The sequence below is a fragment of the Vicugna pacos genome, chromosome 2 (assembly GCF_048564905.1).
Source record: "Vicugna pacos chromosome 2, VicPac4, whole genome shotgun sequence".
In the NCBI taxonomy this organism is placed as follows: domain Eukaryota; kingdom Metazoa; phylum Chordata; class Mammalia; order Artiodactyla; family Camelidae; genus Vicugna; species Vicugna pacos.
In genome coordinates, this window is record NC_132988.1 from 78,012,519 (window position 1) to 78,037,620 (window position 25,102).

The 25,102-nt window shown below is 38.4% G+C and overlaps 1 protein-coding gene across 4 annotated transcripts in view; it reads left to right on the forward strand.

The window, feature by feature from the left end:
* The window catches only part of GPAT3 (glycerol-3-phosphate acyltransferase 3), a 58,539-nt gene that overhangs the window by 8,223 nt on the left and 25,214 nt on the right, over positions 1-25,102 (forward strand). For all 4 annotated transcript variants that reach the window (XM_006198276.4, XM_072942541.1, XM_072942532.1 and 1 more), the window contains one exon: positions 552-618. In XM_006198276.4, the coding sequence (XP_006198338.1) occupies positions 552-618 (67 nt within the window). The remainder of the gene's footprint in view (positions 1-551; positions 619-25,102) is intronic.

A 25,102-nucleotide genomic window follows, 5' to 3' on the forward strand; every position in this document is an offset into this window, starting at 1 on the left:
TTCTGCAAGCTTGTTTCTGATACAGGCGGTTAGGCAGCTTTGAGTGTGTCTCACCTTTGAACGCCTACTTTGTTATGAAAATAATATTCTTTGTGCCCTGTGTTTATGTCTTTACATGTCTTAATCTCGTTTAATCCTCATAGCAACCCCATGGGACAGGAACTATTATCCTCATTTTACTGATGAGGAAGCAGGCTGAGAAGGATTAGGTAACTTTAAGCCCACATAGACTTGATGCCATAGTCTGTATTCTTGCCGGTCAAGCTTCACGACCTTTTCAAGGAACAGTTTATTGGGGGTATGAGGTGTGTGTGAGGGGTTTAAATAGGGGAAACATGATCTTTCCCTCATTTTATTTGGGCGTTATCGGTAACTAATATAAAAGTATACCTGGGACTTGGAATACTATTACATCAGAGATTCAGTGTCTCTCTTCCATTCAAATAGCACCAGGGCTTAATGATTAATTTCACATCTGTATACGCATGGTTTACACATTTTACATCCCGTCTGTGGCACAGTTTACATTAATACTTCTTGTTTTTGAACAGTGGGCCACGATACGAATTGAAAAAGGAGTCTCAAAGAAATCAGTTCTTAAACACTCAGCTTCTGTTGGTGAGTCTTCCTTTTTATTATGATGGTTAAAGTATCCAAATTGGGAAGATTTGTAGCTACCCAGTTTGAACTTGAAATATGCATAGAGTAATGCATTTTACGGGCCTTGGATTGTTCATAAGTCTGTCCTTTATGCAAAATAGCAGCTGTCCGAGTTTTGAATGAGTTTTTGCTGTAAAGGTGGGTAATACGTGCTAGCTCATGGATGTGTTCTTACAGGCTATTTCTAAAGGTGTGTGTTTAAAGATATTTGCCCACAGTAGTTAATGGTCTTCAGAAAGAAAAAGGCTAATTGGAGTACCTGGGGTTAAGTTAAACCTATTTTTGAGGTTTTGTTAGCACCTTATTCTAACTTGTGGTTCTCAAAGTGTGTTCCTCAAAATATTCTTTCTTGCTAAATACTAATCGGTAATGCATTAAAAAAAAGAAAGAAACTCGCTTGTGAAAGAAGCGTGGGAATCACCATGTACTACACCTTCCTTTTGGAGAGTAATACTGCAGAGTGACAAAGACTCAGGAAAATCCTGTGTTAAAAGAGACTGGCTTAATTTTTGCTAGAAGTGTTAACAAATCAACCGAGCTAACCAGTCCCTGCTTCTATTTGTATGCTTTGCTTTTGTCCCAATAAACCTTTCACTTGGGTTAAGAATTTTAAGAATTTTTTAAGACACCAGGTTCATAGTGGGGTAGAATTCTATGGAAGTGATGGCCATGAAATTAGGAAGAAGTAAACCCTTGATTTAATTAAAAGATTAAGCCTTTGTGTGTTCTTCAAAAATAATGTGGGAACAACTTTGTGTCCATCTAATTTAGGGTTAAAGATGGTCAAAATGTCATATACTTCACTAGAAGAAGTATATCTTCTGGAGGCTTGTCTAAGAGGAGTTGTAGAAATTATATACTATACTGAAATTTGGAAATAAGGAATTTGAATGAAAGCACCTGTGTAATTAGATTGTTATGTTCAAATGATTGAACCAACTAGTTGAACATCATAGTGTCTACTTAAACACCAAAGGATTAGCACTGACAACATTTTTTTACCAAGGTTGGATATTTTTGGCTATTCTTGATCGTCTTTTTTATTGCCAGATACCTTCTCTTGGGTATAGCAGATCTAATAATTTAATTTTTCTGGGTACTTTTTAAATATGTGTCCTTGTGATTTAGGGAAAGAACAGAGTTTATTGCTGATTTTTTGTCGTACTTGGTGAGACTTTGGGCCATCATTGATCTTGGGTGAAATTCTATGGGGCCTTATAGATTGGGGTGGTGATGGTGTATGTCTTGGGCCGTGAATTTAAAAGGGCACAAAGTATTTCAAATTTGTAGCTTTAGGGGATTAAAAAAATCACCAGGAGAGGGTGTTTGTAGCATTGTTTTAGTTTTTCAGCCTATCTGGAAGTGAATATTACCACTTGTTGGATTTTTTTTTTTTTTTGGCTTGCATCTGTCTTTTTCTATTTTTGGTCTGTCTTTTTCATGGTCCCCCCGGGAGGGAGTGGAAGTGAACAGGAGGAGAAAATAGATGTCACAATGGTAAAGAGTTAGGCTGATGCCTACAAAATTTGTCATGTTTCATTCAGCGTGGCTAGCCTTCTTTTTAGCCATTGACATTGGGAATTGACTATTGCAGTTACTAAGCATTTACTACCTGTGAGGTTGACTGGGGGTCCAAATGTTATTAAGACGTGGTTCCTGTGGGGTGAGTCATCCAACAGGCCACTGTGATAAATGGTAAAATCATTACGTAAGCGAAGGACGAGGTGAGATCTCATTTAGTCTTTGCCTTGTGCTGCTTTCATCTCTGTTAACCCCACAACTGTGCGTGGTATGCACCTCCACTCCCATCCTGACTTACGTCCTGCGTGGGTCGCCCTGTTGCAGGGTGGTTCCCTGTTGGTGCATGTGGGAGTTTGGAGTCAGCCGAGAGGTAGGATCACAGTCCTAGACAGAGGGAGGGTGATGAAACATACCGAGCACTGTGTGCTGGCTGGCTGGTGTAATTTCCTCCCTTCAGAGCATCATGTCTCTGAACTGCAGCCAACCAGAGCACAAGTCAGGGTGGAGCTGGTCAAAGTTTAGGCAAGGGTCACTGGCAGGCCACAGGCCCTAGGGATGGGGGTGCGATTTCGAAGTGTTTGAATGATATAGTGCTGATGATAGGTTTGGGAAGCCAAGAGGGAGAGATGAGCTAAACAAGGACAAGACTCATGTTTATTTTCTGCACCAACAAATTCCATCTGCCACTCTTACTTGGTGAAGCACATTTTTGGAAACACTTTTCAAATCTCCCTCTCCAGTTAAACCCCTCATGTATTCTGTTTCTTCTGTGTTTTTATTAAGTAAGTTGACTGAAAGCTGGACCTAGGGAAGGATTATCTTTCTGCTTAGATATTTCTCTGCTGTCTTTGGCTGTACTCTACTGTGTCTTCTGTTAAGACACTGTCTTGGCTTATTGAGCTTCGGATATGATATGAGTAAGAGCTCTTTAAGAAGCTGTATCAGTGCATCTTCTGCTTCTAGGTTTAAGGACTTTTCTCTCTCTTTTTTTAGTACATTCTATTTTTATTTTTTTTATTTTTTATTGTACTTATTTTTTTAATGGAGTTACTGGGGATTGAACCCAAGACCTCGTGCATGCTAAGTATGCCTCTACCACTGAGCTATACTGCTCCCCTCCAAGGACTTTTCTTCGTTGTTAATACAATAATGAAGATAAATTTTCTTCCCCACTTCAAGTAACTATGTTATAGGCAGGCATTCAACTTCAGTGGAGAATACAATTACCCTCTACCCTAATTTTTGCTGATGTGCTAGAAAGTAAAACAAGAAAAGAGAAGGGTATTGGCTTTTTTTGCATCAGCTGTGTTTTTACCACTCCAGCCATAGGACAAGTGTATCTCCTCGTGGTCAGATGGAGATTTTAACAACTTTTATTTTACTCTGCTGTAAGTAGTGCAAGGGACCATTTGCCTCTTAAGGAGCCACCAACCAGCTTCACTCTTTGGGTACCTGATTTCCAGGACTTATGCTGTCAGACTTGAATGAGTTTGTAATTTTGATTGCGACTGAAATGAATGTAATTGATTATGTCATTTTCATGACACAGGATTAATTCCACTGTAATTGCATTATGATGCTAGGACTTTCTGAATGATGACCAACTGAATGTTGACAGGCAGGAATAAAGGTCTGCATTTGCTCTTGTCTAGGGAGTGAGTCACAAACAATACAAATAAATAAAAGCTATGGCTCCGTCCTTCTGGCATGGTCCCCTGGAATGTGTTGCCGGCCTGACTCAGCACTGTCGGCTGTGGGAAAGTCACCCACCTCCTCTGGGCCTCCAGGTTGCCCTGTTCCAGCAGGCGCCAAGCTCGAGGATTTGGGGTCACATGGCCTATTGTTAATTAAGCCTCTGGGCTAAGTTTCTCCTCTGCCCTGTATCTCTTGCCCCCCAGCCCCTGCCTGCCTTCCGCCCAGACACATGCAAGGGACAAAATGCTGTGGCAAAGCTTCTGATGTCCCTGTTCAGCGAGACTTCAGGCTGCCCAGTGTTTCCGTCTAATTTTACATCTGGAATTCTTTGTGAGAACCGATTAACCGGGTTGATACCAGTTCAACATCTGTTACGTCAGCAGTAATCAGATCTCCTGACTTCCCAGAAAATGTGGGACAATGTGCTGTAACAGAAATTTGAGGAGTGTCATTTTTCTGTGCTCATTTTGTCTTGGGCAGGCTGTTTTTGATAGTCTGTTTAAATCAGCTAAATTGATTTAGCGCTAATTGTCCTGGTGTAAGCTCTGCTGTCCTCAGGATATGGACTACACTACATTTAATGGGTTATCTTGCTGATAAAATCCTGGGACCTGTCTAGCTAGGTATAGAGAGAAAAATAATCCACTTACAGCACACGGAAGGATTAGAGGTTGATTTTCTTTATCACAGCGAAACGTCTACTTGCTTACATTAGTCTACCTCTGTTGGTAGGTCTTGTGCCTGATGGTGATGATGATGAAGACAATTTTCAAACATACACAAAAATAGAAAAATAGTATAATGAGACCCATACAGGCATCTTTTGTCAAGATTTTGCCGCGCTTGATTCATCTGTCACCCCTCAGTTTTCGCTGAAGTATTCAGTGCAGATTTAAGATGTCATGCCTTTTCATACATTTTTTTAAAAAAGGACTTTAAAAAATAACCACAATAAGCTCTCAGTGAAAAAAAAATGTGACAATTACTATATACGTTCATGTATAACTGAAAAATTGTGCTCTACACTGGAATTTGACACAACATTGTAAAATGACTATAACTCAATAAAAAGTGTTAAAAAAAAGAAAAAAACCCCCACAATACTGTTCTCCCTTTAACAAGCTTAATAATTTCTTAGTATTGTCTAATACACAATCCATATATAAATTTCCCTAATAGTTTCAAAATGGTTTGATAATTGATTTGTTTGACTCAAGATTCAGTCCTAGTCCACAGATATGTTGTTTATTTATTTATTGGCACTGCTTTATTAGACATATGGAGTTTCAATTTTTCTTCTTGGAACAAAATATGGGAAAAGTAACTAATACTTAACAGCCTATGATTCTGAAAAAAATTCACTAACATACCATATATTTTAATCCTCATATCTTAATACAGCTCTGTAGAAGGCAAAGGTTTGCTTTTTTGTTGGTTTGTTTGAAAACTGTAAAATTAGCATTTGCATTTCTGAGTGCAATACAATGAAGACTTAGTTCAGTGACACTTCGGAGAGCACTTTGGCAATTCGTAGCAAAGTTGAAGACCCACTGCCCTTTGACTCCATGATTTCACTTCTGAGATATTGAACCCACCCAAATGCTCAGCATGTGTGAATTAGGAGCCACATTACAAGTGTGGACATGTGGTGGAAACGTGGCAACAACCCAGTCACTCCTCAGGAGGAAAATTATGCTTTATTCATATTATACAGATTTACACGAAGAAAACAAAATGGACAAATCTCAAACAACGTTGAAAGCAAAGAACTGTATAGTATAATAACATTCAGAATTTAGAATCTTTCACTATCTTATAATAACCTATAATAAAAAAGAATGTGAAAAAGAATATGCATATATGTATATGTATAACTGAATCACTGTGCTGTACACCAGAAACTAACACAACATTGTAAATCAGCAATCTTCAATTAAAAAAAAAATTTACCGGGAGGGAAATAGCTCAGTGGTAAAACTCATGCTTAGCATGTATGAGGTCCTGGGTTCAATCCCCAGTACCTCCATTAAAAAAAAAATTAGTACATTAAATAGATACTATATATTTATGTAGATATATGTAGGTAAGTATAAAATACTTGTGGAAATGCTATATGGTAGGATAGTGGTTAGCTCCTAGGAGGGAGGAAAAAGGTGGGGAGGTGGGCTTTAACTGAATCTATAATTTTTTCTTTAAAAAAAGTCTGAAGCAGATATGACAATGGGTATCTTTTTTCTTTTGTTGAACTCATATTTTTTGGTTAAACTTATATTTTAAACAGAAACATTAAAAAGCCCCAACCAAATAAAATACCAATAATCATTCAGCTGGAGACTTTCTTTAGTCTGATGAACGGAACCAGTTTTATATGAATAGAAAAGAGGCACCAGCCTCAGGAGTGTGACTGATGGTTACCCACTCCAAAATACATCTCCCGTCAGCGAGACCAGGGCCTGGAATTTTAACTTAAACCTGTGGAACACAGGTCTTGTTGACTGAAGTATACAGCCTCTTAGAGCTGGCTTTTACAACCTCAGTACTGCTGACATTTTGGGCTGAATAGTTCTTCATGGGGAACAGTCCTCTGCATTGTAAGATGTTTCGCCGTGTCCCAGGCCTCTACCCACTAGATGACAGTAGCACACCCCTAATGTGACAGCTGCAGTGTCTCCAGACAGCGCCAACTGTTCCCCGGGGGCAAAATCCTCCTCTCCCCTCCCCCAGCCCTCCTTCCACTCCTTGTGGAACCACCTCTCTCGGTGAATAATGAATTAGTCTGTTGGTACCACTATCATTGGCAGTATTTATTTTTCTTTTCTAACTAATAGCCCCTTGAAGGAGCAGGGCTTGATTTCTGCAGTTTTTGGTGGCTCTGGTTTGGGGGAAGATGGAGTGCGAGGTAAGGAATGGGAACAACATGGTTAGCAGAGAACACTGGATGGTGAGAGAGGAGGCATGTTCTTTCTGGACAAGAGACTCTTCCGCCAAACTTCGCCTTGGAATCTGAGGGAAATATGCTGACTCTTTTGGAGGGAGCTTTACTTTAGAGTGAATTAGAGATTGCATATGACTTGGTACCCTCACCTCTGAAAGCATAGATGACTTAGGATTTAATTCTGGCCAGCGGTGAGTAAGCGGGATGGGGTGATTCTGGCAGGAAAGAGGAAAGATGATAGAACGTCAGAGCAGACGAAGGGTCTTAACTGCATTGTGAGTGAGGGGTGGAAAAAGTACAGTTTAAGCCTGAAGACACAGAAAGGAAGGTTCCCGTCCTAAGAAACTAGTTTTCCCAGTATATTTTAGCTTGTAAAATGTACTGTTATTTTTCAGATTGCTTTTTTTCCTATAGAGCTGTCACAAAGTAGATGACTTGCCCTATGCCCTGTTCGTATTTTCTGTGAAGCTATTTTTTTTTTAAGTAACTAATATAAGCAGGTTTTTAATCTTTCTATCCTCAGCACTAACGAGCTGTTGGAGATCTTGCTGGTGATTTAGCTCCCTTAATCCCAGACCTCCCAGCAGTTTAAAAGAGGGTATCTGTGTCTCAGAATTATGGAGGTTTGAAAAAGCTGGGTGAGAACTAAGACTCAAGGACTCTTTGAGGGTGAACAGGTAATAGAATCAGATGATTAGACAGTCAACTCAAGAACACGTCCCCTGTTTATTTAGCGTTCTCTTTGTTGTGTGGAGGAGCGGACATCTCACCCAGTACCCACAGAATTCAAAATCCAGTTTGTCATTTTAGAAGGGTTCTCCAAACCAGGCTCCCCACCTACCGCACCCCTTCTGGCCACCCTTCCCCACAGAGGAAACTCCAGTCAAAACATCAAAACTTCTCCATTTTGTTTCTACCTTACAGACAAGAACCTATCGATAATAGTAATTACCACTGTTGTTAGACACCGACTCCCCTGTGCAAAATTATTTACACTATTTATATGAAGCTAATAGTTTATTAATCCCCATTTTACTGATGAGGAAACTCCAAGTGAAAAAAGTCAAGTAAATTGCTTCAGGTCACATCGCTAGTCAAAGGCAGCCTGAAAAGGAATCACAATTTCTCTTTTCCTACTCAGAATCCCTTGCCACCACTCGCTACCCAAAACCATGCCTTCCTCACCAGCATCTCCAGTCATTGCCTTCTGATTCTCCCACTGAAAGTTGAGGTTACTCTTCTGCAAATGGAAACTCCTCTGCTGAGTGTTGGCTTTGTCACATTCTAGGAAACTGGTAACATTTCAGTCACGAATCATCTACGGACATTTCAAAGAAACAAATCTATTAAGAATATTTAGTATTATAATCTAAGATACCATACACAAATGCCAAATTACAAGGCCGACATTTTAATTGAATTGATGGCTCATTTGATGATGAAGCTTTATGGACAATTCTGTGTTATGGGATTTCTTGTTTAATTAAATTACTTACATCTGAGTTAACAAAGTTAATGTGGACTGTCAGCCAAGATATGAGTCAACAGTATATTGAATGAGATGTTAAAATGTAAGTTGTTAAAATGTGAGTTGTTAAAATGAAACTGCCTGTTATTCTAAATGCCTGCTGGTTTCTCTGCGATGTTAACTGACAACTGATTACAATGTCTATAATCCACGTCATTTATGCTTTAAAATAGGTCTGAACAGATGGTTAATTCCATAATTAGTATTTATATCTGGGATTAAAAATCTTCCCATTTTATAATCAGCTTTGATTTTTTGGAAAGTTTCTGGAGAACTACTGGTGTATACAATGATGAAAAAGGATGTTTAAAAAAAAAGAAGAAAAAGGAGGTAGATTTTCTCATCCACCTTTCTCAGGAGACAAAAAGTGTATCTGCAGTACTTCTAGCCTAGTACTTTCAATCTTGATAACTGAGAGACACTAACAGAAAATTACTCTAAATTTTAAAATAGGGCAAATTATTCTATTTTAGGTTTTATAAACCATGTAGAAAACAGGAAAGTAGAAGCTTTATTTCAGTAAAGCTTTTGATTCTATCTTAATCCCAAATAACAGGGCTGACAAATCCATTCTACCTGTTTCCCCTCCCATGACTCTGGCAGGCTCAGTAATTGATGAAATCTTTGTCATTGAACCAAGATGTGGCCTCAGAATCCTCCTTAACACAAACCTGCAGACAGCTTCTCATTACCAACCGATTTGGAGTTGGCCTTCCCTTGAAACCTTGTCACACTTCTGATCTGGAGATCAGATGGGGCCTCTCACACTGCTCATCGGAGGGGCACTAACTGAAAGGAGGGGAGCCTGCTGAGTAATTGGGGTTGGCATAGATTTGGTTGTATTGTTTGAGGTTGCACTGATGACTTTGACATAATTGAAAGTGCAGTACAGTTGATTGAATGCTCTTAAATTAGGTTTTCAACAACCTGGGAAACAGGAATAGAATTTAGTAATTTTGATGGTTTTGATGAATGAACCGTCAGAGGGAGGGATGACATTCAAGATCCTCTACTCAAGGAGGGTGCTCCGGAGTGGGATAGAAAGCCAGGCTTGGTTATATGATAGAGAAAGGCCAGCTCCTTCAAAAGGCCAGAGGCAGAGTTATAGATAAGCAGGCAGGGGAGATCAAGGCAAAGCATAGAAAAACAATGCTGCAGTGCATGCCAGAACCAGCATGTTCCACTATGTAGTGATGTTTTGCTTTCAACTTTTTTTTTTAATTGGGAGGAGGTCATTAGGTCTATTTATTTATTTATTATTAGTTTTTTTTTTTTTTAGTGGAGGTACTGGGGATTGAACCCAGGACCTTGTGCATGCTAAGAATGCACTCTACTATTTGACCTATACCTTCCTCCTATGATGTGCTGCTTTGAATCACTAACCCTGGTGTTGGCCATGAAAAGTACTTAACGTGTGTCTTCTTTGTGCCTATGTTATACGTGGAACTATGCCTGCGAGCAATCCGGAGCCTAGTTAAGGAGCTAACACCAAGATCCAGATATTCACATGGCAGTTGAGAATCAGGCACTATTGATATTTATTTCCACAAACATAAATATAATTAATTTAAAGAAGAAAATTCATGAATGTAGCATGAAAGGAGATAATTTTGGATGGGGGACATCAAAGAGGGTTTTTTTGTGGACGTGTTGGTGTTGAGCTGGCCACGTGGAGGTGGATTGGTGTTAACTAAGGTGACAGGGTGTTCTAGACTGGGAAGATGAGGGAATAGTTTAAATAGCAATGGGAGTAAGCTTAGTTTATAGAAGGGACAAAACATAGAAATGAGATTAGGTTACTAAAGGCCTTAAATGCAAAGCAGTTTAGATGTGATATAAAGGCATAGATAAATCCAGATTTACTGTTTATATTAAGGGTGGTAGAGAGTAAATTCTGAAGCCATAAACAAGATCTGTGAAGGTTAGTTACTGAATTTAGAAAGAAAAGGGGGTTGACATTTTGCAGTTGGTTAATTAGAAGGAAGCCATCTCACTTTTTCTTCAGATTCGTAAAAGATGGAACAAAAAAAAAGACTGGCTTAAATTAAAGTAAAAAAAGAAAAATTGGTAGATGAAAGAAAAAATTTCTTGTTAATAAAAAATGATCAGAAAACTGGACCATGCTAGTAGGTAGATTATGTAAAATTTTTGTACAAATAGTTCAGAGAGTTGAGAATTTGGTAGGGGGAGTGTGAATTATGTAACAAAACTTCATTTTTTTAGCAGCGGCTTGTCATCTTGGCTGTAGCAAGTTCCCTATAAAAGTTTTAAGTATTCCCGTTTTTCATCTGTCTGCGTGTGGTATTTATCTCTGAAACGCTGGCATCTGCTTGTGGGTCGCCGGTTCTATGGGCAGAACAAGCAAGAAAGCTAGTCACCGGTTCTTTTATTCTGCCTGCAACCAGCAACTCTAGGCCTCTTCACCTTTCCTCTTTTCTTCAGGAAGTTTTGTACTAGAATTTCCCAGTTTTCTTTTCCCATTTCTTTTTGCTGAGGTACTTGGGGCAACATAAATTCTTGAATGAACAAGAAGGTGAGGGACCAGGGCACCGAAGCAGGCCTTGTATGTCGAAGGCTGGGAGATGGGGAGCAGATAGCGGTGGTTCTGTTTGTTAAGAAGAAGCTCTTGGGGCTCGAAGAAAGGAGAGATCCTGTTGGGCTGGTGATTAGACAGGTTTTTCCTTGGGTTGGGGTAGGAAGAAGCCTGTGATGTCTGGATGTCCCGGGTTTGAGCAAAACTCTTAGGCAGGGACCTCTCCTTTGTGACAAAAGCTCTACTCTGTCCCCCCTTCACTCACTTTTCCAGGTCAGGTGCCTGGTGTCTGTGCTTCTCTTCCTCAGAGCTCCGCTTTCCCCGGAACTTGGGCTGGTTAGAGAAGAACTTCAGTTCCCTCGAGTCCTATCCCGTTTTCTGAAGGTTCCTCAGGGAGCAGAACCAGTGGACCCCTTATGTCTCCTGGAACTTCTGGGACAGCTGGTGAACCTGGTGAACAAGAGGAAAGAGCAGGATGCTCTCAGAGCCCTCTCCCTGTCTAGCCTCAGTGTTTCTCTCTGGAAACAGAAGCCTTGCCTCTGTGCTTCTCTGTGTTGAGTGCGGGGCAGCCCGCACCTGCTGATTTCATCGAGTGGACCCTGATGCCCGAGGATGCAGGGGGCGCCATGGACAAAACTTTGTGGGTGGGATCATTTGGCCCTTTTACCTTTGAGCATCTGGAAAGCTGCATTTTCTGCGGAGGGCAGCACCTTGGAGGAACATGGCTTCAGGCCTTTAAAAAAAGTTCAGGTACTTTGGAGACAGTGCACATACGTAGTAAATGGCACCCTTCTTCAAGTTTTAAGACGAAACAGCACTCCGGGCAGTGATTTCGGGTATCCCTTTGTAACCAGTGGCATTCTGTTGGTCTGAGCAGAGGGTAAATTGGCAATGAATTCCAGAGACAATCCCCTTAAAAAAAAAAGAAAAGAAAAGGGAGAAGACGATTGAGGCTGGATAGAGCATATAGATGTTGTCTATCTGTGACTAATAACATTCACCTGCTTGGTAGACTGTTTAAAGTACTTAGAGTCTTTGCAGAGGGGAAATGTATGCTCTTTTTTTTTTTTTCCCCCCAAGTGTTGTCAGCTTTTTTATTAAGTTGCTATCTGTTAGTGTATCATGTGGATGGTCCTTTCCTCCTCCTGCTTCTGCAGTGATGATGGCACAAATTCACATGCATAGGTGGTTAAATGGATGTCCTTATTTTCAATGACTCATGTGTTCAAAACGGTGAGTTCCCTTGCCAGTCAGTGGCCAACCCACCTGACTCTCCACAACAGATACGAAATGTGTGATGCCAGCAGGCGTTGTGAAATCCCAGTGTGCGACAGCGCTCAGCTTCTAGTGCTCATCCGGCGTCTATGCAGTGGGCTGGTGCCCAGGATTGCTAGTCAGTAGAGAAGCGTGTGTATCAGGCTACGTGTACCAGGAGGAGAGAGAAAAACAGACATTTTATAATCAACGAAAAGAAGTAACACCCTTTTGTCTTACTTAAAAAGGAAGGGCATTGCCTTGCCAATTCACCCTTATCCTCTCGGACACACCACCCACTGTGTCCTCTAGTACAAGCCTGAAACTTGTAAGTGATATTTCATAAGTTTGATATAACATGATCTTTTTTTTTAGTCTTTGCTAATTATCAGTTAAAACAACTCCTGCATCATGTAATGAAGAGGGTTGATGGCTCATGGGCTCAAGGAAAACAAAAAAGGGGGAAATAGAGTTCTGCTGAAACAGAGAATTTTGAGTGATTTTGAGAAAGAGGGTATCCAGTGGAAGAAATTGTAAGCAAAAGTAGGAGGGTAGGAGGTCTGATTTGATCTGGTTGGAGCCAGGATGACTGAAGGTGAGTTAGAGGTGGAAAGAGTTGAGATTGGATATTTCAATCCTGAAAGGCCTTGAATGCCATGCCAAGAAATTTCTTAATTCAATTTAGGATCTCCAAGTTTTGGGAGGACAAATTTGGTAGCTTTGTGGAAGCAGGATTAGACAGGAAGAGGGTGGGGGAAGTGAAGAAAGAAGGGTGGTCTTTGGAAAACATTCTGGAAGGCAGTGGGGCCTTGAACCAGAGCGATGGGGCTGGTGGAGAGGTGGAGCGTCTGGGCAGCCATATAAAAATGTGAGCCCTGGGGAAGAAGTCAGGACCATAGATGCACGTTAGGGAGTCATTTGCAGAGAGGGTGGAAGTTGAAATGGTAGATTTAAGGAACTCACAGAGAGTGAAAGACATTTATAGAGGCTGGAGGAAAAAAATCATAGAAAAGAGGAAGAGATCAATGAACCAGATGAGAATCAACCAGGGAAGAGAGTAGGAGCAGAGGGAATGGAAGCTCAAAGGAGAGAGAGTTCTAACTTTATATTTTATCTCACTCTTCATTCCTCTGACCACTGGTAATCTTTTGTGCTATATTTTTCTCCCAAGAATAAAAGGTGTTGTCTATCAACTCCTTTTCAGAAATAAAAACAGTGAACACCTCATCTATAAACTGCTTTTCCGTGAGTGTATACATACGTGAGGTGGGGGTGGTTATTGGTTATTGGGGACTTCTAAAGCTAACCTAGAAATCACGTATTTTAGGGTAAGACTTCAAATGCAGGGATGACACTGGCTTTGTGAAAAGTGATCATGGTACAGTTTCACTTTGCTTCATCTTTACAATCCTGGAGACATACTGAGCCATCAAACTGATGAGGTTCTGGGAAAGCTAGCAGGTGAACATACAAAGGATGCGAATGTGCAAGCTCTTGTGTAAACATTTTAAATTTGGGTTTACACATCTTAAAAATTTTTTTTTGCATAAGTAATACATTCATGTGGTACAAAAATTATAGCAATTTAAAAAGTTGTGCTTTTTTTTTTTATGAGGGGGAGGTAATTAAGCTTGTACATTTATTTCTGTTTGGAGGAGGTGCTGGGGGTTGAACCCAGGACACTGTGTTTGCTAAGCCTGCACTCTACCACTTGAGCTATACAATCCCCAGTAAAAACTCGTGCTTTGGTAAGTGTGGCTTCCACACTTTTCTGTCTACCTCTGTGCCATGTTAGTTTCTTATGGATGGTTCCAGTGTTTCTTTATCCTATTGCAAACATGCTATTATAGGGCAAATGTTTATTTTCTAGATTTGCTAATAACACTAAAGATGATGTACAATAACCACTATTCTGAGCCTTGTGTTTTTCAGCTATATCATCCAGTCCTTTCCATATTATGACTTCGGCAGTTTCTTCTTTTTGGTCCGCTTCAAGAAGTTGCATTATATGAATGCAAATGGTCAAATAGTTCTTTATACCTGTAGTTCTCTAACTTCTGCTGTTAAAAAAATATGTGGCAATACGCACTCTATATAACATGAATTATATGTAACATGAATCTGTTATATGAGTAGGATTGCTCTGACAGAGAGCATTTGTAATTTTGATTGATTCCTCCTTCATTAATGGTTGCGCTGTTTGTTGTACTTCCGCTAGGAGTGTGTGCCAGTGCCTGTTCTCCAACAGCTTCACCAGTGCTGTCAGTATACTTCAAACTTTTGGGTTTCTGTCATCCTGATAGGTGAGAAGTGGAAACTCATTTTAGTCTTAATCTGCATTTCTTTTATAGAGTGTGATTTTGTACACGTTTCTGTTAAGGGTCATTTGGGTTTCTTTTTCTGGAAACTGTCTACTCGCATCTTTTGGCCGTTTTTCTATTTCTCTTGATTTCTGTTTCACTTTGATTTCTGGAACCCTCTCATATATTAAAGTGATTAGCGCTCATCTGTGCTGAGATAAAAATACTGCTTTTAGTGAGCAATTTGTATTTTTTCCTTTGCTTAACATGCTCCTTACTATGCAGATATTGTTCATTTTTATGTAGTCAAATTAATCAATATTTTCTTTATAGCTTTATAGGATTTTGAGTTGATAAGTAGGAAGATTTTCCTCCTGCCAAATCTTTACGGGGTTCTCCAATGTTTTCTGTGATTACTTTTATGACTTAAGAAAAAATTAAGCCTTGATTCATTTATTTTGGTGTATTTGTTCAGCTGGCCGTCCACTGCCTCAATCCCTATTAAAAAGTCCATCTCCTCTGATGTATGATACATCCTTAATAATTTCCTGAATTCTAGTATATGTTTGAATCTATTTCTGTTCTGTTTCTTTCTGTTCTTTTTCCTTTGTTTACTTGTCTTCTCATGCACTGGTACCATGTTTTTCTGTTTTTGTGTTTGTTTGTTTGTTTGTTTTACTAGCTGCTGTGAAAACTTAACAGAAATTACTCCAGGATCAATTCCCTCCTCTTGTGGACAAGCTCTGAGTCCTGAGAAATCACCCCAGTCATCGAATGTTCCTCCCCAAGTAACACACCCCCAAGGCTTCCTTCTTAGTGTATAACTGTCCATGTGGCTGCGTCTGTGGGGGCATGGCTGCGTCCTGGTACCGTGTTGTTTTAATTATTGATGTTTAACTTAATTATTGGTGTTGTTAATAGATTGTTTTAATATCTGGTAGGGATCTTTGTTCTTGTTGCTTTCCTTACAGAACTTTCTTGTTCATTCTTGCTTATGATCCATGTGATCTTGAGATTCAACTTGTCTATGATCCAGAGAAATACATTTTTATTGGCATTGTGTTCATTTTTACTGGCATTGTGTTCATTTTATAAATTTACTGGGGGTAGTTTTTAATGTTATTTGTGTTGAGTCTTCCTCTCCAAGGACATTATGTCCTTTCATTTGTTTAGGTGCTTTTTGGAATCCTCCAGAGGTGCTTGAAGGTTTTCTTCAGATACTGTACATTTCCTCTTAAGTTTATATTTCCAGTTGATATTATAAATGGAGTATTTTCCTCTGTGATGCCTTCTAACTGAGTGTTAGACTAGCAGTGATGTTGGTTGCCATTTGTGCTGAGGACAGGCTGTAGTGCCTGCAGTGTCTTCCCTGTAAGCATCATGTTGGCTTTGAACTAGCGTTCCATCTTATGGTAAATACTTCTGGATGCTTGTTTTGTTATTGTAGATCAAGAATGACTGTTGAATTTTTGTGGGGAGGGTATAGCTTAAGTGGTAGAGCACATACTCAGCATGCATGAGGTCCAGGGTTCAATCCCCAGTACCTCCATCAAAAAACTAACTAACTAAATAAAACTAATTACCTCCCCTACAATAAATAAATAAATAAATAAATAAATAAAAAGAATGAATGTTGAATTTTTCGTACTTTTTCAGCATATTTGGTGATGAACATGTATTTCCCCTCCCTCAAGTATATTATGGTAAATTATATTAATAGTTTAATATTTGAGTCATCTTTATGTTTATGGACTAAACATTGGTTGGTCATAATATGGTCCTGGAATCTGTCTGCTAAAATTGGAGTTAGGAGTTTTGCAAAATTAGAGTTAGGATTTTTGCAGTCGATCCTTTTACTTGAGATGAGTATTACCTCCCTACCTACTTTCTTCCCTCCTTCCTTCCTTCCTAGCCATGTTTCTCCCTTTCTTCTCAGATTTAGAAGCTTGGTAGAATTCCTTGTAAAACAGTTCAGGTTTGGTGCTTAATTGGGCAGGTAAAGTTTTTTTTACTCCCCACAATATTTTATTTGTGCAAATGGTTCTCTTTAGAGCATGTGTCTCTTGGTGTCAGTAAAGTTTTCTTAGTAAAAGCTATCCGTTTTGCCCAGCTTTTCGTTAAATTCATTTGCATAGGACTTTGTGCAAAGTTATTTCTTAATGATTTTTACAGTTTTCTGCTTATATTTTTTCCTTTCTAACTTCTTATTTTGTATCATATGTGGACTTTCTCCCCTGTCCTTATTTTATTTTTCTTACTTGGATTAACTAGTGGGGTGTATAGTTGCTTAAAGTAAACTTTACCCTTTTCATGTAAAAAATAAAATAAATTTAAAAAGTTGAATGTTACTCTTCTGTGCCAACTGGGGAACCATTATGGGGCGGGGAGCGCAAGTAGTTTCATAATTCCAATGCTTTTTTAAAAACTAGGCAATCATGATTGAATAATGCTTATGGAACCAAAGGAGATGTGAGGTCAGCATTTATTTTGAGCACATTTCATGTGTCTGACAGATCATGATAGTTCTGCTGATTTTGCCCCCTTTTCTTTTTATGGACCTATTATACGGAACATACTGATTTAGCTCTACAGCAGTTTTGCTGCTCTGGGGACACTTGTAAAACTTCTATGTAGTGAGTTTTTTTCAGTTTGTATTATATTCATATTTTTGTTTTTTATCCTTTCCAATCTCTCCATATCTAAGAACAGAGAAACTTCAAACTTTTTTTTTCACTGCTAAATTTGTGTTGTAGCCTTGCTTTTTTTCTTTTCTTTTCTTTTTAGTTTTAATAGGTAAAATTATTATAGTTTGACTGCACATATACATTATATTGCCTGTAAATACATATATACAATATACTGCACATTTTTTTTTTAGTTTACATATATATACTTATCATTGGAGAAACTTCAAACCTTAAAACAACAACCAAAATGTGACCTAGCCAATAGCAACCCCTCTTACAAGTACATTGCTAATTGGGCCATCAAATAGATAAAATATTATCAATAATAGGTGAAATGAAGCAGAAAGATGTTAACGTGTGTCTGTGAACTCCCAATGTTCTAATACTTACTGGTAATAACCTGGTTCTCTCATCCTAAGTGTGAGGCGAACGTGATAACCACTACACCACGGAAACAGCCTTGTCATCCTAAGTATTTCTTCTTCTAAATCATTTTAGTTCATAGAGTGAATGGGTTAACATAGAACTGTTGCTTGTAGCAACAAGATGTTAATATGATTCAGACATGGGGCCAATCCACATTTTGAGGGGGCCTGAAGCTTATACAATTTGGAGATTCTCCTTAAGAAAAAGAATACATAAAATTTGGTGTAGGAACTTGGAAGGGGCCATTGCAGGTGAGAAGATTGATGCTTAACCTTGTTAGCTTCATGGTGAGTCTTGTCTTTGGCTCAGAGACCTTGAGCTCAAACGTAGTCTTTAGCTGAGAATACAGCAGGCTGTTGGGATCAAAAGACAAAGAGGCTGCTTTCTGCAAACCTTGGCTGGGTGATGGTCCAGGTTAATGAGGTAGACAATTTTAGAACATATCTCAACAGCGACAACTGTAAAACAGCAAGGGTGATTATCCTTTCTAAACCTTGCCTAGCCTGCAGGATGCACAGGGCAGGTGCTTCTGCCTCGGAGAGGACTCGAAGAGGGATACTGGCAGGACATCTGTGTGCTGAGTCATAAATTGGACAGAACAACCTCCTTGGACAGCTCGGACCTGGCTGACCTACAAACTGAGGAGCATTAAAGTGAACCACTGCCCATGGGGTGTTTTTTGTTGGGTTTATCATGGGAAGGCCTGGAGAAACCTAATCAGATGTGCTCCAGGCTGTAAAAAATTCCTGCCCCAATTGGAAAAAAAAGAGTAGTGACTTGAGTTCCTGTTTTCTGGGAAGGATGATCGAGTTTCAGTCAATTAGTGACAAGTACATATCCAGATTAATGACAGTTAGAGGCTGCTTATAGATTTTCCTGTGTCAAAGTTCCATTTGTCCCATCAAAGGTAGGAGAGATACTAGGAAAAACTGCTACTCAGGACTTCTATTTAGCAAGGAAGAACTGGGGCCAAGTGGAGTCAATGGGAAAGATATTACCTATTTGAGGTTTGTCAAAGAGTAAGTGTTAGACAGACTGACTTGGACTTGAAAGTTTAAGGTAAGAGGGAACATTTGGTTTTGGAATCACAGATTTGGTTTCAAATCCTTGTTCTATTCTTTTTACTCCTAGTGGCGTGGGGCAGGTTACCCAGTCCCTCTGAGCCTTAGTTTCCTCATCTGTGAAATGGGCACAATAGATAGTACCTCATAGGTTTATGGAGATTACCTAAGTGCACGTGTCAAGGCTTTAGCATACAGTCTGCCACCAGGAAACATTCAATACCTGTCAGTTGTCTTTTAGTTTAGGACTGAAGACTTAAAAATATTCACGGGAAGGATAGATTGGCTAGAGCCTCTAATTGGGATTATAGCTAAAACTTGTGGAGACTCTTAAATGTAACATTTTTTCTGATTAAAAAAATTGAGGCATAATTAACATACATTAAAGTGCACAAATATCATCTGTTCAACAGATGCATTTTTACATATTTATAGACCACTGTGACTACCACCCAGTTTCAGCTAAAGAAGATATTCATGATCTCAAAGTTCTCTCAAGCCCCCACCTAGTACATACCACTCATCCCTCCGTCCCCATTGTAAACCTGTCTTCAGATTTCTGTCATCATCATTCGTTTTACCTAGTTTTGAAATTCACATAAATGGAATTGTACAGTATGGGCTCTTTTGTACCTGTTTGTTTTTTTCACTTGGTAAAATGTTTATGGGACTTCTCCACATTGTTGCAGGAGTCAATAGATTATTTTAAAAAATTGCTGTGGCGTATTTCTTTATACAAATAAATAATAATTTGCTTACCCCTTATGTTGATTGACACTTGGGTTATTTCCAGTTTTTAGCCATTAGGAATAAAGCTGCTGTGACCACCACTGTGAACCTATTTACTTGTGTTTCCTGGGTCATAGGGTGAACAATTGTATGTTTAACTGTTAGAAACCGAGCGGCAGTCCGGCCTGGTTATACAGTCGTCGGGCTATGGATGAGTTCCTGCCGGTTCCTCCATAGCCTCCTCAATGCTTGGTTCTTTTGACCTTTTGAATGACAGCCATTACTGGGGGGTGTAAGTAGTAGTACATATCTTGTTTAGCTTTTAAAAATAGCACTTTATGCACCTTCTTCTCACTACGTAAAATAATACATACACTTTATTGAAAAATTAGACAGTGCAGATGTCTAAACGAGAACATTAAAAAAAACCCACATGATATCCTATGACTCAGAAAAGACCTAATATTTTGATGTATTTCCTTATAGTTTTTCCCCCATTTCCATATATTTTTTAAAAATGTGGTTGATATTTTAGTTTAGTATGTTTGGGGTTGGGCCCTGACATCTGTATTTTTGTGGATTCTAAAGATTATTCTCATGTGCAGCCAGGCTTGAGACTTAGCTCAGCTCCTCTTTCTCCCACTCCCTTATATGTATTTTCGTGGCTGGTCTGGCACTCTCTCTGTAATGATTGACTGACTGAATGAATGTGTGAGTGCTGTTAATTTAGATGAAGAAATTGAGTCCCAGCTAAATTGACTTTTCAAATGAGCTGCTTAAATAGATTTTAAAAATAAAAAGAATAGTATAATTAATCCACTTATACCCATCACTCAAATTCAACAAGAATTTGCTTCATCTATCCTTTTTTTTTCCTTCAGTTTTTTCCTTTGTGGAAGTTTTTTTTTAATTAAAATTTTAATTACAGATGCAGTATGTAAGCAATGTAGAAAATTAGAGAATACAGATAAATAATCAGAAATACCATATTCACTCACCTTAATGAATGTCCTTTATGGGAATATTTAAAAAATAATCCTAGATAGTATGTCATGTTACCTTTAAGCACCTTGGGATGCATCTCAAAAACTTGACTTTTTAAAAAACATAATCCTGAAACCATTATTACACTTAACTAAGGTAACAACAATACACTGGATTTTTAAAAAGTGCTTAGGCAGGAAAGCTGTGATAATCTGGAACACAAAGTGTTCACTGTGAAGTAAGCATAGTCAAATCGCCTACTGTATGTGCAGGAAATTGTCACTTGACTAATAGCCCAGAGAATGATTTGTCCATGATACAAGCTTAGCCTTGGAATGTTACAGGTAAATTATTTTGAAAAAAGTGGCAAAAAGTGGACTGGAAACCTGTGCAGTAGATAACTGCATAGATAATGCATTGATTAGTGTGTTAATATCTGTGATGATTAATGAGTTGGAGAATGAGGACAGAGCTTGGTGGTCTATGTCAGAGATCTACCTATCCTTGGCCCTGGCTTGTTAGAGTTGTCCAAGAACCTTGAACTATGGCTAAATGATTGCTTGAACATGGGTCTTATCTCTCTGGAGCTTGAGACTGAATATTTCTGCTCTTTAATCCCAGCCACTCTGGTCCACACCACTCCCCAACCCCCACCACATACAGCTGATCTTTACAACTGCTTTACCTTGGTCTTTTAAATGAGGCCAATCACACTTACGGATCAGGAAGGATACTGGGGCATGGGAGGGAAGGACTAGAGCCCCTTGGAGGGGGACTTCATACCAGAAAAAGACCTTGCTACCAGGAGTTGGTGGTGGGACAGGTAAACCTCTTCCTGACCAGCTGCTTAATAATTGGGTAGGGGGTTATAAACTTTTTTTAAAGGGAAGTCATACATTTTTAATCCTGTAATGGATAAATCCCTGAAATGGGAGGTTAACGGGTGTTGCCTCCTTCAGTTCTTTTTTTTCTAAAATTGTGGTAAGAACACTGAAGATCTACCTTCTTAACAAAATTTTAAGCATACAATACAGAATTGTTAACCACAGGCAATATTGTACAGCAGCTCTCCAGTAAAATTTTTAAGAAATTGAGGCATGAGAAATACATAGAAAAGAGTGTAAAATTATAAATGTACAACTTGGTGGATTTCCCAAAGTGAACATATCATGAGCCTTTCATCTAGATCAAGAAATAGGACATTACCAGTGCCCCCTCTTAAGTCACTGCACTATGAGGAAGTATTTTTTGTTGTTGTTGTTAATTCCTAACCAGATTTAATTTTTAAATCTTGTAGAAACAGTGCTGAAGGAGATTCCTATTTCATTTCATGGTACTGCTACTGTATGATCACGTATGCTTTGGGTTAATTAGACTTATGTTAGGATAGGATTCTAGCTCAAACAGACTAACTCCAACAAAGTTTCCATGAGAGAGTGTGTTTTGAACTCTGAGCTTCTGTCTTTTGGAAGACAGCCCATTGGTAGATCAAGGATCGACTTCTATACATAAGCCTGTTATATCCATTTTTGGTCTGTAGTGGACTCTGATTTTCTGTAATCACTGACCTAGAAAGCATCCTTTACAGCTGGAGGATGGGAAAACTAGCATGATTTATAAATGGGCAGTTATTCCAAGAGTTCACTCAGCTCATTTAGAGTTAATTATATTTGAGGTGGTTTTAACTTCAGCCTCCATTTCTTTTAATAGTCCTTTCATAGCTGGTATCATTTATGTACCAGTGACTTTCTCAAGGCAGGGGGCACAGGCAGCTTGTGCAATTCATCTCTTGCATTAGAGATAATTGTTCTAATTTTATTTTCATCCAAGCATGAACCTTGTTGGGTTTACCAAAGCATCTGGTGTAAGGACAAAGTTCAAATGTTTATGGCTTTCCTTTTTTGAAGCTGCTTTGCGGGACAAAAGGAAGTATTTCTTAGAATCAGAGTTTTACCAATTTAAGAACTGTAGGTTGCTCTGAAGAATCAGGGTTAATTTATTAATAATAACAGATTTCCTTAATGATGATAAAAACCAATATCAAAATTGTCTGTACTAGTTAAATCTGGTATGTATTTATATCTATATTTTGAAGACTGTTGGTCTACTTAGGAACATATTTTGGTGTCAAAAGAGATATTTCCTCTTTTTTTCCTAACATGTACTTTGATGCCTGATACATAGTGAGTGTCCCTTATGTGTTGATTGAATTGAGTATTTTTTGCTGTTAGAAGATTATATTTAGGGTGAATTGAATCAGTGTTTCTGACCCTTAATAGTAAATATATTTCAAGAAGGAAGTAACATTATATATTCAGTAGTACTTCTTTTGACATTTAATTTTATAATACCTAATTGCAGATTTTGTGTGCCTTACTAAAGCACTCTTAAGCTGGTGCCTGCTCTCTTACAACATAGATCTTCATTTTAGGAACAACTGTCAGTTCCATGTAACTTGTTTTTTCTTTTGTTCTAGCATGTGTGTAGCCACCGCCTAATGTAATAAATAAAACTTCACAAAACAAATTCTGTTTATCTCTCCCTGATTCCATTGCCCTGCCAATCCCTGAAACTACTCCTCTGATTTTGATGTTTATTATTTTTATGCATATTTCATAGTTCTCCTGTATATGTCTGTACCCTTAGACAATACATAGTATTTATTGCTTTACATTATTCAATATCACCTTTCATAAATTATTCTGAATTGTTTATTCTGATGTTTGTGAATTATCTAAGTTGGTAAATGTTTAATTTCTTTTAACTGCTATGTAGTATACACTTCATATATCCATTTAAAAAAATTATGAGCTACCATTTATTTACTTTTTGAGGTGTAGTTGACATATAACATTATATTAGTTTCAGGTGTAGAGCATAATGATTTGATATTTGTATATACTGCTATATATCTACCTATGGAATGGACCTTTGTATTGATTCCACTGTTTTGCTATTGTAAACAGTATGGCAAGATGTTCTTATGTATGGTCTACTTGTACACAATTTTATAAGAATCTCTCTAGAATATAAGGGAAAAGCGCTTCCTTAAAGTGGAATGCCAAATAATAAATGTGAAGGGAACGAAGGAGGGAGAAAAATACTATTTTAAAAAAAACATAGTGCCAGTTTATTCAGGCAAGTCCATCAGTAGCTGCTAATACCATGGGACAAAAGTGTGAGGAGCAGGATATTTCCATAGTCTTATCCTCTTTATGGATACTTGCAGGTAATAATTATCTAGTAATCAAAAACAGGAGAAGAGTAACTTCACAGTGGACAAACCTTGTAAGCACTGACTACCTCAAACCAAGTGATAAGAGTTAAACATCACCATTGATGGGACAGTCTGACGTCTGTGCCTACCCAGGTTGATGCACTGAGAAGGATACAGCATCACTTACATAGTACTCCTGCCCACAGTGTACAACCTGCATCTGATCGTGAAGAGATATCAGATTAATCCAAATTCAGAGACATTCTACAAAATAAAAGGCTTGTATTCTTAAGCTATGTCATTATCTTAAAAAACAAAGAAAGGCTGAGGAGCCGTTTCATAAAATAGGAAACTAAAAAGGTGACATGGAAAGGTAATGTACAATCCTGGGTTGAACCCTAGACCAGAAAAAAATGCTATGAAAGATATTATTGGAATCATTGTCAGAATTTGAATAAGGTGTGTAGATTAGATACTAGTATTGCAGTAATGTCAATTACCTGATTTTGATAATTGTACTGTGGTTAAATGAGTGAAGCTCAGTATCTTAAGGAAATCCATGCTGAAATATTTGAGGGTAAAAGGCATAGCATCTGCAATTTATTTTCAAGTGGTTCAGGAAAAAATATTGTTTTTACATACAGAGATACAATGGTAAAGCAGCTGTGACAAAATTTTGGCAATTTGTGGATCTGGGTAGAGTGAACTATTGTTGCAACTTTTCTGTATATTTGACATTATTAAGCAAAAAACCTTCCTGAGGTATGCCTGGGAGTAGAATTGCTGTGGGCTATGAATATTTAAATTTACTAGGCAGTGTCAAATTGTTTTCCAGTGTGGTTGTGCTTATTACATGTCCATTGTCTCAAATCTTTACCCACACTTATTTAGTTAAATTTTTTTTATCTTCGTAGGTATGAAATAGTATGTCATTGTGGTTATATTGGTGGTCTGATTATAGTAAAGTTGAACATTTTAAAAAATGTTTATTTAAAAGTAAGTCATTAAGGACAATATGGAGGTTCCTTGAAAAACTAAAAATGGACTTATCATATGATCCAGCAGTCCCACTCCTGGGCATATATCTGTAGAAAACTATAATTCAAAAAGATACATGCACCCCAGTGTTTACAGCAGCACTATTTACAATAGCCAAGACATGGAAACAACCTAAGTGTCCACTGACAGATGGTAAATAAAGGAGATGTGAGATATATATATGATGGAATACTACTCAGCCATAAAAAAGAATGGAATAATGCCATTTGCGGCACATAGATGGACCTAGAGATAATCATATTATGTGAAGTAAGTCAGACAGAGAAGGACATTTATCATATGATGTGGTTTATATGTGTGTGGAATTGAAAAAAAAGATACAGATTTACAAACCAGTAGTAGACTCACAGATGTAGAAAACAAACTAGTTACCAGGGGTAAGGGGGGAGGAGGGGTAGATTAAGAATTTGGGATTAGCAGATTCACATTACTATATGTAAAATAGATAAACAGCAAGGACCTACTGTATAACACAGGGAACTTTATTCAGTTTTTTGTAATGAGCTGTAATGG